The sequence below is a fragment of the Cebidichthys violaceus genome, unplaced genomic scaffold (assembly GCF_023349555.1).
Source record: "Cebidichthys violaceus isolate CVI_PGR_0920_01 unplaced genomic scaffold, fCebVio1.0.p SCAF_14, whole genome shotgun sequence".
NCBI lineage: Eukaryota > Metazoa > Chordata > Actinopteri > Perciformes > Stichaeidae > Cebidichthys > Cebidichthys violaceus.
In genome coordinates, this window is record NW_027176307.1 from 8,206,298 (window position 1) to 8,219,419 (window position 13,122).

At 43.6% G+C, this 13,122-nt stretch overlaps 3 protein-coding genes and 1 non-coding gene across 5 annotated transcripts; all 4 read right to left on the reverse strand.

Moving 5' to 3' along the window:
* Nucleotides 1-3,538, reverse strand: LOC137871080 (alpha-1-antiproteinase 2-like). Of its 2 annotated transcripts, XM_068708666.1 has the most exons (4): nucleotides 2,729-3,536; nucleotides 2,048-2,315; nucleotides 718-862; nucleotides 1-501 (listed from the first exon to the last, which is right to left on the reverse strand). In XM_068708666.1, exons 1-4 carry the CDS (start codon nucleotides 3,492-3,494, stop codon nucleotides 313-315), a joined length of 1,368 nt encoding a protein of 455 aa, XP_068564767.1. In that variant the 5' UTR covers nucleotides 3,495-3,536; the 3' UTR covers nucleotides 1-312. The 2 variants fall into 2 exon arrangements, with proteins under 2 accessions (XP_068564767.1, XP_068564768.1); XM_068708667.1 differs by lacking the exon at nucleotides 718-862 and having other exon boundaries at nucleotides 2,729-3,538.
* Nucleotides 3,539-4,084: 546 nt separating this feature from the next.
* clmnb (calmin b) lies at nucleotides 4,085-9,928 on the reverse strand. Its single transcript, XM_068708243.1, has 10 exons — nucleotides 9,754-9,928; nucleotides 9,253-9,314; nucleotides 9,066-9,161; nucleotides 8,781-8,864; nucleotides 8,581-8,673; nucleotides 8,251-8,477; nucleotides 7,897-8,090; nucleotides 7,470-7,552; nucleotides 5,359-6,845; nucleotides 4,085-4,803 (listed from the first exon to the last, which is right to left on the reverse strand). The coding sequence occupies exons 1-10, from the start codon at nucleotides 9,830-9,832 to the stop codon at nucleotides 4,692-4,694; spliced, it is 2,517 nt and encodes an 838-aa protein (XP_068564344.1). The 5' UTR covers nucleotides 9,833-9,928; the 3' UTR covers nucleotides 4,085-4,691.
* A 1,557-nt stretch (nucleotides 9,929-11,485) lies between these two features.
* Nucleotides 11,486-11,746, reverse strand: LOC137871435 (small Cajal body-specific RNA 13). The gene has a single exon (XR_011102805.1). It is a non-coding gene; the product is annotated as a small Cajal body-specific RNA 13 (non-coding RNA).
* Nucleotides 11,747-11,924: 178 nt separating this feature from the next.
* prkrip1 (PRKR interacting protein 1) lies at nucleotides 11,925-13,051 on the reverse strand. The gene has a single exon (XM_068708668.1). It carries the CDS (start codon nucleotides 12,958-12,960, stop codon nucleotides 12,391-12,393), a length of 570 nt encoding a protein of 189 aa, XP_068564769.1. The 5' UTR covers nucleotides 12,961-13,051; the 3' UTR covers nucleotides 11,925-12,390.
* Between the last annotated feature and the right edge of the window lie 71 nt (nucleotides 13,052-13,122).

A 13,122-nucleotide genomic window follows, 5' to 3' on the forward strand; every position in this document is an offset into this window, starting at 1 on the left:
TTTTGTAATGGAAGAAAAGTGTTTTATGTTTTTGCAAGAATAGAGATTCAGTGAGGGATAAATTACTGCCATTTGAATTTCTTTTCATCATTTTGTGTAAATGGAGAAATAAACTGTAAATCAGTCTGTAATGTTTGGGAAAATTGGAGGTAAAACAAAGCACTCTGCAATTTTGATGTAATTGCTGGAAAAGCATTTCTTTCCCAGAATGATATGCCATGCTATTGGGAAAAAATACAAATTATGTAATGTAAGTGAATGTAGTATTATATCAATAGCAAAGCACAATAAAGCTACTGTGTTCACTTCAGTCTAGACATCTGTAGGATCAATAATTCTCCCCATGAGCAGGACGAGCCCCGTGTGATCGTCGTAGATTATGAGTATGAATGGTCTGTTAAAGGTAATCCTCGGGGGAACAGAGAAGTCCAGCGTGATGTCAGGTCTCCCCCCATCTTCGTACTTGGTCTCTTCCACCTCCAGCATAACCTCATGAGGAGCCTGAAAAAAGGGACAGAAACAGAAGAAAAAACAGAATAAAGAGAGTGAATTTGAGTGTTAGAGAGAGACGTGACGAGAAAGTTCAGCATGTCCAATGCATCAATGAAGGTGAATTTCTGAATGTGTAATATGGTCTCAACCAAGCGCTTCTGCCTGGTTGTTTTATGGTAATCCATTCCGGCAAAGAAAAATAGGATATTTTGGTTCTCTCTTAACCTTGGCGAGTTTCAGAGTCTTCTGCGATATTCCAGAGAAGTCGGCTGAGTGTGAGAAAACCGATGATACCCCAGAGTTCCTCAGGAGGCTTTCTAAACTGTAGGATTTCCTTATTTGGAACTTAGGGAAACGGATTTCTGCCCGCCTGTGAAAACAGCAATCAATGTTTTAATGGATTTGCTCTAAGTTGTCTTGTTACAACTTGTGGGACCCATACTGCAGGCTCTGGCTCACTGATGTGTAGAAAGCAGTAATTATTGCTGACTTAGAATCCACTCAGCATCATTCATCATGCTAGCGAACAACAAAAAGCCAGTGGCTGCAGGGGACCAGTGCCATGACACGGATCAATATGCTGTACACTCAAGGATAAGCAAACACCCTTTATAGAGGGCATTCACTGTACATGGACATACCCAGACCCATATATACCACCACATCCTTCCCCACTAACCCCTGAGCTACACAACACAGAAGTTAAAACAAGCTGAAATAAATGCTACTTTTGCGTTGTTAATGGATTAGTTCAAACATAGTTTGTCACTTGCCCTTGCAGGGTCTAGCCACACTTCATTTGCCTTCAGTTAATACAATGGAGGTGAATGGAGTTCCGTTCATAGTGTTCACAGTATTTAAAAACTACATGAAAAATTATGCATTCATGTTTCTTTGCAGGAACAGCATGATGATTGCTCTGGGTGATTTAGCACAAATTTATACAGAATTTGCAGAAAAGTGGAAAAAGGAACCTGCATCTGCTACCGTTATGTAAATGTTTGAATCGGTTCATCGAGATGAGCAGCTGGTGGCGGTGTCATTAAACCATTGCAGAAGAATAGTGTAAAAACGAGATGATGTCATTAAAAGAGTGCTTGTCACACCTTGACTGGATGGAAATGATGTAGAATGATGTTGCATTTATGTTTTTTTCATGTATGCAATATGTAAAAATGTTCAATGCTGTGAGCACAACAAATTAAATTCCATTCACCATAATTAGACCTGGGAGCCAAAATATCAAAGACAGATGTCCAGGAGACATTAAAAAATATATTAATTGTATTTTGGGTGAACCAGCCCCCTCAATTTTTGCCTTTCTAGCTTTACAATTACTGTATTTTGTAACAGTTCATGGCCTCATATTGAAGCTTGTTTTCTGAATCCTCTTCAGTAAGAGTTTGATTGGTGAAATTAAATAATTTCATCTCATCGTTAATTCTGCTTACGTTAGGTCCATGCAAGTACTCAGAAAAGCATGAGCATGAGAGGACAGCTTGACAACGTTATGCACTTTGTTCCTGTTCAACAATTTTGACCCTCCCCCACCTACCCCGGCTTCAGGTTGCTGCGCCAAAAGCTCATGCGTCCATCAGAGAGGCAGTCCTCGAGGGGCTGCAGCTCCGCTTTAGGAAGCAGTAGCAGCGAGGCTAGGCGCTGGGAGTGGGCCAGCCGCACCACCGTGGCTGAGCAGTTGGTGTCGTACAGCATCATCACCTCAGAGGAGTCGTCCCCGAACATCATGGCAACCTCCACGCTGGTAGTGGCGTTCAGCTGGAAGCTCCTTGGCACTGTGTGTCGCCGCTCAAATGGTTGACTACCTGATTCATGTGTCATTGGTAAAGGGAACAGGTGACAGATGAAATAGGAACACAGATTGGCAAAGGTAGAAGTTGCACACCTATATATAAAATAATAAAAAGCACCTGCTGTGTAAATTCACCAACATCAACTGTCACAAGAGAGCATCTTCTCTATAAAACAATGACCGATGCTGTGCAGTGGGTGGTATTGCATTGACACAATGAGTACATTTTGTAAGTGCACTGACTTTACTTTTACAAATTTAGCAGCAGTTAATTCTCATTTTAAGCTTAATATGTTTTTGAAGGTGTATGGTTCTCTTTTGCAAATCTGTCTGATTGTTCACACCCTAATATGCATGAACACCTCTCAACCTTATGTTGAGAATATGCATGTACAAAAGCTGAAAATTTCATCAACAAGGTACTACCTTTGAAATACACATAATTGGTAAGTTCAAGTTTGTCAGAGGCTTCCAAGTCTTTCATCAACGTGTCAAAGCTGGTGTTGAAGGCGGAGGTGTGCCGAGGCCTGAACATGAAACTGTTATAGTCCACTGAGGGTTTTCCATCAGTATGTAGGCTGCTCCACACTCTGAGCTGACCACCAGGATGAACCTCACCCTCAGTTTTATTCCTACCCTCCGCCCCATCATCTACATCAGTTTGGTTTCCAGTATCTTCCTCTACTTCAATTTCCACCCCTGGTGTTGCCCCAATCCCAGCTCCTGTTCCAGCTCTAGATTCTGCCCTTTGAACTCCACCCCCCTCATGTAGAGTCAGGCTGTGTTGCAGATCTGCAAGAGCAGATAAGGTGGCCTCCACGCTCTGCTCTGTAGCGTTGGCCGCCAGCCCCAAGGCCTCCAGGGCCTGGCTCCGACTCTCGGACACAGACACTCGGGACAGCAGCGCCAGAGCTGATGCCAGGCCCAAGGGCGAGAACAAGATGTTGTGCTGTTGCTGCTCAGCAGCGGTGTTGGTTGCCAGGTCACGGTACGGCTCAAAGGCCAAGGCTGTGTTTAGGGCCGATGTGTTGAGCTGCTGATTGACCTCTTGTTCCCTTCGCAGAGGCCTGCTGAGGAGTTTCTCAGGCTTTGGTAAAACCGACACATCTGCTGTGAGGCCTGTTAACCATGCCAGCGCTGTGAGACATGTAAAACCATACATAACAAACACCATAGCTTCTTCTCTCGCCATCCTGGCCTGGCCTGGTTCTGGGGCGCTGTAGATTGATCTCTCATAAGACCAGCAAAGCTACAGCTGTGGGAAAGTGTTGCTGTCGTGGCTTTGTGCGGGGGTGGTGGCGGTGTCGAAAGTATATTGATCTCTGGAAGCTGAGCTTTTGACCCGTCGGTTGAGCTCCAAGCAAACAAAGGCGGCATGTTTTTTAGTTTCTTAGAATTCCAGAGGCAATGAACGTGTGTGTGTGTGTGTGTGCGTGCTTGTGTGTGTGTGTGTGTGTGTGTGTGTGTGTGTGTGTGTCTGTTTTTGGTGGACAGTGAGGACAGGGCATACTCATTCCCCCCTTTAATACACATTCTGGTCAACATGGATTTTGAACACGTATGCAACAGATACATACTTAAAAGTTGCCCTAGTGTTATTGTCTACAAACTGGTATTGCAACAAAGATATTGAGCGTGTGCCTTGTATGTCTACAGCACCTTGAAATACAATATTTACATGACTGGTTTGATCTTGTGAAAAGGACCAGAAGCCATATGAAGAATAAGAATAGAATTTATTATTTATATCTCATAGTCACAAAGATGCCATGAAAAGAAAAGTCTGCGTTGTTGATCAGCTTTAACTATCACACAGTATCTGTAGAGATGAGGACAATGATACAGTATACAATGATGCAAGTGACAGTGAGAGTCTGCGAAATGTCAAAGTGCTCATTAAATATCATCAGCTTAGTTTCACTGTGTCAATACAGCATCTCATTAAACAGCAGGTCTTGTGGGATTCTCAGCAGTTGACGCCGTGTGACAGTTGCTGTGATGCTGCGACGCCACCATGTGGTTTATAAGTATTTTAAATTGAAAGGAGGATCTCTGTCTGAAAAATAAATAAATAAAACAGAGCATTTTGGACATGCACAAACACCTCACAACCCATGTTTGGCCATGTGTGCAGGGTAAGACAGAGTAGCTGACAAAATGTGTAACAATGGGGATAACAGCACTATGTGTTTTATTTGAAACTATAACCCAAATGACTAATGATTTCAGCTGGCAGCAAAAAGCAAACACAGTCATTAAGTGTTGCCTTGAGGGGAATTTTGTGACCCAGATAAAGAGTCAATCCAGCCCTAAGTGTCCTTGTTCGGCTCGTTAGTGGAAACTGGGCTAATAAGCATATCTTAATAAGAAGGGTGCACTGCAGGGGGACTCAGAAGATGAAGCAGCAGTAGAGCAGGATCCACAGGACCAAGAGCATTTCCAGCTCTAATGGGGTTATGTCACAAGGAGCAGCTGAGGATTGAGGGATGAATCTTCCCTCTCTGTTGAACAGCAGATAAAACACAAGGCTGTTAGATTCAGACTACAATGAGGCACTTTGGGCTGATGTTTAAATTAAATCAAAGCAATAAACACAGATAAAAATGTAATTATTTGTGTAGTCTTTATGAATGAACTAACCATTGATTGACCAGCATGTTTTCAAGCGGTGTGCCTGGCAGTGCGTTCAGAAATATATTAAATATATTGTATATTAATGGACCCCATTTTGGGCATCGCCATCTTGGCTTTTTGCCATCACCATCTTGTTTTTTAAGAGGGTAGAGCTAAATACAACCGAAAGCTGAACAGGACATTTTGAAGTGACCAAAATGTCGCAATTAACTTTCATGAAGTGAAAGTTATTTAAAGTTAATTTTGGTTTAAAATTACTATGAAATTGAAACTAAACCAAAACATTATTTCAAACATATTGAGGAGTCAATCTACCACCGTTACCATTGCACAATGTGCCATGCTGGTACGCCTAAACCAAGTTACCATAATTAAGTTCTTAGCTAATGGTCAGTTGTGCTTGTACAAATTCTATGACCTACCTGAATGACTGGGAAGTTGCAGTGCAGGCAGGAGTCCAACCACTTTCAACACCATGGACATTAACACCTCCATTAGTGTCATTTTTGGGGGCAGTTTTACCGGCTATTGTTGCCGTGTTGCCAGTGTGTTCACGTCTCTTAATCTTAAAGTTCCTGTCTTGTCGCTCCACTGCAAGAACTTCAGAAGTCATGACTTCATCACTGCATTCTTCCTTGTCATCTTCACGAGTTAATTCTTCCATGTTTGGGCCATTTTCTTTCCCGTCATTTTCTCCTTTTGTGTTTATTCTAGTTTCACTGGCTCCTCTGACAACATATACAGTCTCATCAGTTGTTATTATTTCATTTACTCCTACCTTGAAACTTTCTAAATTCACAACACTTTGCTGAGTATCCTTATCTTCATCCTTATCATCTTCCTCTTCCTCTTTACCTGACTTTCTCTCCTGCCCTTCCTGAAATTTCGACAGATTTTCATTCTCTTTTTCATTGTCCATCACTCGGTTTTCAAGTCCCCCTTCAGTCTGTTTCTCATCTTCTATCTTATAACTATCCACATCAAAAAGCTTTGAGTTCTTTGTTTCACCCGTCAGAGCTTCTCTTTCATCACATCCATGCTTCACCAATCTCGCATTTTCTGTAATTTCCTTCTTCCTCTCTCTCTCACAGCAATCACCCTCATCATTACTCTGTCCTCTAACAACTCTCTTGTCTCCACGTTCCTCTCTGCTTCTGCTGTCCTCCTCTGGCTCTGTGTCAAACACAGCTATACTGTGTGCCATCTCTCTGGAACTACTTTCACTTTTGTCCCATTCAAACGTCCTGTGAACCACTGACTGAGCCCTGACCTCTGGTTCAACATTTTGTGCTAGTGAGTCTTCTTGATGTTCACTCCCGTTTAACGTATTCTTCAATACTTCCAGATGTTTTGACTCTTCAGTCTGCTCTCCGCTCAGGAACATTTCTTCCTCTGTTTCCTCTTCAACCCTTGGCACTTGTCTTTTGAGCTGATTATATGGTTGAAAGTCCTCGTTCTTCAGATCCAGGATGTAGCTGTAGGCATCCTCCTCATCTGAGTCCAGCGCTGACAAGCTGTAGATTCCTTCCTCTGAGCTTGAAGAAAAGTGACTTTCATCCACTCTGGGCTTGCCCTCTGCCTGATCCGCAGATGCGTTCTCCATCCATGATCGGATCTCCTGGCTGACTACGTCTGCGTCCAGAGGACTGGGTGGCTGTAAAATGCTTCGACTCCTGTTTTTTTTTTTGTTGAATGGTGATGTGGTCTCACTAGTGTGAAGCAAGGTGTTCCGGGGGCTCCCTGAGGATCTTCTGGCCCAGCGTTTCCACAGTAGCTGCTCCCTGCTCTTCTCTAAGCCTTGGACTAATGCTTGGGCTTTAGGGTCATCGGCGTGGGTCTCTCTAGAGCTCACAGACTCAAGTGATCCAAAATTTGGGATCTCAGGAACTTCGATATCTGCTGTTTGATCCTGTAATATAGGGTTTAGTGGTGAAAGTTACATTATACCACTGGAATAACACCCAGAAAGCTCATTGATTCATAGTGTTTATCAATACGTTTGTTCTTGGTGCTAAAGAAATAGTATGCTATCTTAGGAAATAAGTTGATTCCCTTTTTTCCCCGTAAGTTAAATGAGACGATTGATACCTTTCTTTGATAGTGACAGTCAGCAGCCAGTTAGCTTATAGCTTAGCATAAAGCAACAGCACCTCTACAGCACACTAAAAGACATGATATATAAAATTTATTTACAGTCATCGGTACAAAAACCTTCCTTCCTCACAGCACCCTGCAAAGAAACAGTCCTGCACATAACCTTAAGTAAAAACACAATTAGCTGTTTTTACACTTCGGCTTGTGTATTGATTAAACAAGTGACGTACAACATGGTAATTAGAGGTGCTGGTAGGCGGCTGGGCCAGCTGTTTTACCCTGTTGCCAGTCTTTAAGATAAGCTAAGCTAGGCTAAGCTAACCGTTGACTGGTGGTAGCTTCATATTCGACAGACTGATATGAGAGTGGTATCAATTTTGTCACCTAACCTAGAAAATGCCAAAAGCAACAAAGTCGAGCTACTCAAAGCCATACTAACTTCATCTGTGTCTGAACAATGGTCCAGAAACATGGACACATAGGTGATGATGGACTGCTCATCTGGTGAAGTGAGTGACACATCTGCGGAAAAGAAGAATGGACAGTTTTCTTACATTAGAGGGTAGACTAAAGGAGACCATCCTGCTGTGTGAGGGCCTGTTTGAGCTTTTGTATGACCTTTAAGAAATAATAAAAGTGACACTGCAGGCAGCAATGACCTTTGCTGCTCATTTCTAGCGAGTTTAACTTCTAAATTGATCTGTAATGGGATAAGTACTTCTGATTTACCCGTAGGTGGTATCATTACACCACGGTGGGCTTCTAACACCTACTAGCGTAGAACTGTCTATGTGAAGAAGCAGAAAGTTGTCTTTGTTGATGAAGTTGGATCAATGTGAGCCACTTTCTATTCAATGAGTTTTTACCTTCTGGCTCCAGCAGAGGTGGTATATCCAAACTGTGATGGGCTATCGTGAAGGCCAGCTGAATGTTTTCTCTTGGCTGTCTAGACAGGCTCTCCCTCAGGTCCACCAAGTCTGGGTTTATGAACTTAATCATAGCTAGGAATGCAAGCCCACTCCTCCAGCTCCTGCCAAAGTCATGCACCACCACGCCAAACCTGCAAATTTGAAATTGCATGATCGTAACACCAAACTTCAACACAGCCAGCTCGCTCATTGTGTTTCCCTCATTGTGGTTGTAGAGGTAAACACTTGGGTTTGGAAGGTTTTAATTGATAAAAATGACTTTGTAAGCGGTTGGCTCTTTTTCAGACTCACTTTGATGTGCATCTTTGGACCCATTGCAGCAGAGTCTTTATTGCTTTCCCATGGTACTTTGGCTCTCTGGCAGCCTTTCTGCCTTTGCTTGGCAGGGTGTTGCAGGAGTAGCTGCCAATGTCATTTGGCTTGGGTGAGAAGTCGCTGGAGGAGGGGTAACTGCTCGTGGATAAGGAAGAGAGGCTGGAAGACAAATGCCTCTGGAGGCCTCGCGATACTTCCTTTACCTGTATGAGAAGAATTTATAGGTCAGTTACAAAGACAAACACCCAGGCAAAGGAGGGAAATAATACATGAAGACATTAGGGTAGATGATGGGGGGGGACCTGCCTGGAAATACAGGATCATATTCCAGACAAGGTTAAGAACAGCAGAGGGGATCCCATCAGCGATACCTGAGGCATCGATGCCAGGCAGCTTCACCTGAGAGACAACAGGGAGGAGACATCATCTGAAATCCAGTTCTTCTAGATTCGATTGTAAGGCACATCAAAACCAAGTCACAGTACTGAACAAACAAACACACTCACGTGTCTATCATCCAGGAAAGCCAGGGCCTTGGAAATGTTGTTCAGTCTGAAAATACGGTGAGAAGATGACCTAAACCTGTAAAGCTGACAAAAGACATCACACAAGGAGCGTTTTTTAAGTATTTTGGATGTGTTTTAAGGATCCTATAGGCTCACAAATATGGTGCAATTGCTAGTGAACTGAACGGAAATGGACCAGAGGTAAATTGAATAACTTATTAGTGTTGTATTGTATTCTTCTTCTTGGTGACATGAAATACTTCCACTATAAAGCCTAACTCTTACTAGCTTGCACCCGGACAGCTCCTCCAGCAGAGCCATCAGTATTCGTCCATCCTGAATGTCTGTGAACAGGTCGTGCACCTCGACTGGAGGATCGCGCTGCAAACAACAAATGGTAAACCTTATTGGTGACTGCGTTTATGAGCTGGAGTGTAGTGTTATGGTAACTCTGTATTGATTTGTGCCTTACTCTCTGCAGAAACACATTCATCCACCTGGTGAAGGTCCTCCTCTGCACTGCTCCCCTCTCATCTGAGGGAGAGGAAACAGGAGCTTGCCACTGAATACACTGCAGTTTTATGATTGAACACTGTTACAATATTTCAAAAGCCCGATTTAACTGTGTGGCACATGAGGGAGTTTGAGTTTGACTCATTTGTCTGACAGAATGTGGGAAAACGGCACATATGTGTTAACCCTAAAAGACTGCAGGCTAGGAAGACATTTATGAAACTGAAGCAAATCTTTCAGAAGCAAATCATCAACAAATGAAAAAGAATGTGTATGATTGAGCAATCAGATGCATCGATGCCAAAGACACCTGGAAAATTACTATGAAGAAAGTCAGTCAAGAAAGGAAAAGACAATGAAATGTTGTCTTGCAAAGTGTTCTCTTTTTACAAGTATACACAGTGATTTAACACACTAGTATCACACAGTGGGTCAGTATTTGTTTTTCTAGTCACAGTACCTTGAGGCTGCTGCACACGTTGATCACTGATCTCTCCCACTGATTTCCTCTGTGAATCCCCGTTGGCCTTGTCCGGCATTCTCAATGCACCTCCCTTGTCTACTTATGATCCATCGTGGAGATAAAGACGGGAGGACAAAACAGAATGTCAGGCACTCTGAGGACTTAGAGGTGCGCCAAGGTTTCCTTCCAGAAGAAGGATGAAGAAAAGGCAAAGTGAGGCGGTGAGTCTTGCCTGAACACGCTCCGCGGTGTTGATCGAGTCTGGCTTCCACTCCCCCTGAGACGATCCACCCTGAATCCTACTGGAGGGCTATGGTTCACAGAACTATGTGGAGGCAGGCAGTCACATGACTTCCTTAATGGTTCAAAAGGAAGGAATCAGCTAGGATCAAGCACTGTGTGAGGTTACAGGTGGTATGGTTTCCTGCAGAGGCCTGTAATAAATCTTTCTGGTTCTCATAACATGGTTCACTGACATAAGCAAGTTCCGCTCAGACTTAAGGAATGAAAAGTCTGGCTTTCGCAAACGGAGTGAGCAGATGTAGACGTGGTTTATACTTTCCAGTATTCACACAAAACTTGTGTTATCTATAGAGATGAGTTCAAGGCCTCACCACCAACAGCTGGTGTCACCCTTTTAAAGCATACTACAGAGTCAAGCTTTTCAAACATGTTATGTCTTTATTAGATAGTGACAGTAGACACATGACAGGAAATGAAGAGAATGAGAGAAACATGGGTTGTACCCAGAAACAAAGGTCCCTGGACAGACGTGAATTGAAGACACTGCAGTTTACCATCGACACCTTAAGCAGGCATTCAGACCCAGGTCCAGTTGGAGTTGCAGATAAATAGATAAACCTGAAAAGTTGGGGTGCCCTGATAGCTCATTTGGTAGAACTGGTGCCCCGCGTTCTAAGGTTGAGCCCTTGCCACAGTGGTCTGTGGCCCTCTGCTGCAGGGCATCCCGTCTCTCATCTCAGTATCAAATAAAGGCAAGAAATGGCCTAAAAAGATAATCTTACATTTTTTTAATTAAAACTATTCTTTCCCAGGGTCCTCCATGTTCAACCAGCTACCTTGATTTAAATGAATTAGGGCTTTTTTTTTTCAAGCAGGGCTGATAAGTAGGACTTCTACTCTGTCCAGTTTGGTCACTTGTGGCCTTTGGAAACGGTGAGTATCCTGTTCATATCAACCTCCAGTGGCTGCTGGAGAGGCACGTCTCAAAGTGACATTTCATTTTGAAAAATGTATGACATGTAATTGGCTCGCTTTATAAAATGATTAAACATTGATGAAACACACAGAGGAAAGTTTTCCATCATTTAAGAATATCTGCAGGAACCTAAACCCTCATGTTGGATCTTAATGTGTAGAACAAGCTGTGAATTGCAGCCCATGCTTTCTGCAGCGACCTACATTTTATTACGGCTCTGCAGTATATTCCTCACTCGAACTCTGCAGGGAACCTCAATGCATGTTTAATGAGCGGAATCTTCCAGAGGGCAGAATCCCTTATGGGAAACTTGTCATGTATAAATCATATCAGCACAAGCTGAAATTATTTATTATTAATTAAAGGTGTTTACTATATCAGAATATTTTCATATAAATGTAAACACAACAAGTGTGTGATTTATGAATTAACTAATTTTTTTTTAAACTGATTAATAACAAATTGATCAAAGTTGTTATGCTTGCTCCTCGATTGTTTTTTAAATGCGGTTATTGTGACAGTTGACAGTGCTCGACAGGAAGAGCTCCCCCTGTTTCAAACAATATCGAGCTGTCGGGCTTTACTCTCCCTGCATTAAGAAAGGTGACGGCCACAGAGCGAGACCACCACCGCCGTGGAAAGCAGGCGTCTGTCCAAGGAACATCGCACGTGAACCTCCTGAGCCTCCAGAAGTCACGCCTTTTCATTCTTTGAGTTGCTTTCTGCCACCTTGTTGTGCCCACAAGCAATGGTCCATGCAAGGAGCAGCTTCACAAGGCTGCAAAGACTGATACCATGAAAATGTAGGGGATGATGATGATGAGACGCACACATGCATATCGAATATTACCTTAGTGGTTACTCATCCGTTGCATCACTCTGTCCAACAGTGACTACACCAAAAAGATAATTTAGCAATTAAATGAGAATAAACCATAAAACAAGTCCATGTATATTCATATTTTTATTAAAACATCCCTTTCAAATGCTTAGGATTCCCTACAGCTCAACAATCCAATCATGTCCAAGTTCTGAAAACGTGATCATATTTTCTGGCAAACTCAAGACGCCCCAGAAGAAGACAAGCCCACCTGACATGTGAGCTGAAACATGACAACTAAAAACAAATACTTGAGATTATGGAAAGCATAATGAAAAGTCGGAAGTGTCTCAACGTGTCTCTTTTCCAACTGGGACATTGTGTGATTGAAATCATACACTCTGCCTTTCAAACGGAGCAGTCCATTCAGGTTTGTGTGATAGTAAACCGGGGGGAACATCCACGTGTGCCTCAAGTCTTTCAGAGCCCCGTGGCTTCATGGTCGATCATCACAATGTCACTTCAGAGGAACATTAACGCCGGCCACAGTACCCGGTCCTGGCAGTCACCCTGCAGGAGACACCAGGCGTCAGAATCATTTCCTCCCCATGATGAAGCTAGGAGCCTCGGCATCATCGTCAGCCTCTCTGTCCCCATCATCCTCCTTCTCTTCGTCACTGCTGTCCGAGCTGTTGTCGGAGTCTTCTTTCTTGTTTTTGGACTCGAGTTTCGCTTTCTTTGCCATCTCCTTTTTCTGCTTCAGCTTTTCCCGCTTCTTCCTGCGCTTCGCCGTTCTGTCATCGGCTGCCAGTTTGTTCTGCTCCACCTTATCCAGATAGTCCTGGTCCTCGTCCTGCTTATCTGCTATCTTGTCCAGAAAGTCCTGCCTCTGGTACTCTCTGCGTCGGAGGTGCCGGTAGACATGGAACTCCCCGCTGCCTGCACCGGCGCTGGAGCCCATCACGTCTCGGACGAACTCCGGCGGAGCCCGCGGGTTCCATTCTTTCGGCCGGTCTGGGATAGGAGCTGGTTTATCCGGGTTCCGCATTAACCTCTCCAACTTCAGACGCTGCTCCTCCGCCGGAGTTTTGGCGATTATCAGAGGCTGAGCCTCTTTTCCTCCAGATATTCCCGGCTTGTTATTCTTCTGCGTGTGCGCCGCCATCTTTCTAAACGCCACCGTCTTCTTCCTCTGTGGCCAAGTCGCCCCGGAAGTTCTTGAGGGCTTCTGCTACCGGGACAACATGGTTTTACTTTTTTCTTCTTCTTTTTAAATATTGCCTTTTTCCAAATAATATACAAAACGGAAGTTATGTGTGGTGGCTGT

Coding starts and splice junctions, on each gene's coding strand:
- LOC137871080 (XM_068708666.1), bottom strand. CDS start 3,494: ATGGCGAGAGAAGAAGCTATGGTGTTTGTTATGTATGGTTTTACATGT. Junction 2,316..2,728: donor CAATTATGTGTATTTCAAAG/GTAGTACCTTGT, acceptor CACATGAATCAG/GTAGTCAACCATTTGAGCGG. Junction 502..717: donor AGACTCTGAAACTCGCCAAG/GTTAAGAGAGAA, acceptor CCCTTTTTTCAG/GCTCCTCATGAGGTTATGCT.
- clmnb (XM_068708243.1), bottom strand. CDS start 9,832: ATGCCGGACAAGGCCAACGGGGATTCACAGAGGAAATCAGTGGGAGAG. Junction 9,162..9,252: donor TGAATGTGTTTCTGCAGAGA/GTAAGGCACAAA, acceptor TGTTGTTTGCAG/CGCGATCCTCCAGTCGAGGT. Junction 6,846..7,469: donor ATTGTTCAGACACAGATGAA/GTTAGTATGGCT, acceptor CCTATATTACAG/GATCAAACAGCAGATATCGA.
- prkrip1 (XM_068708668.1), bottom strand. CDS start 12,960: ATGGCGGCGCACACGCAGAAGAATAACAAGCCGGGAATATCTGGAGGA.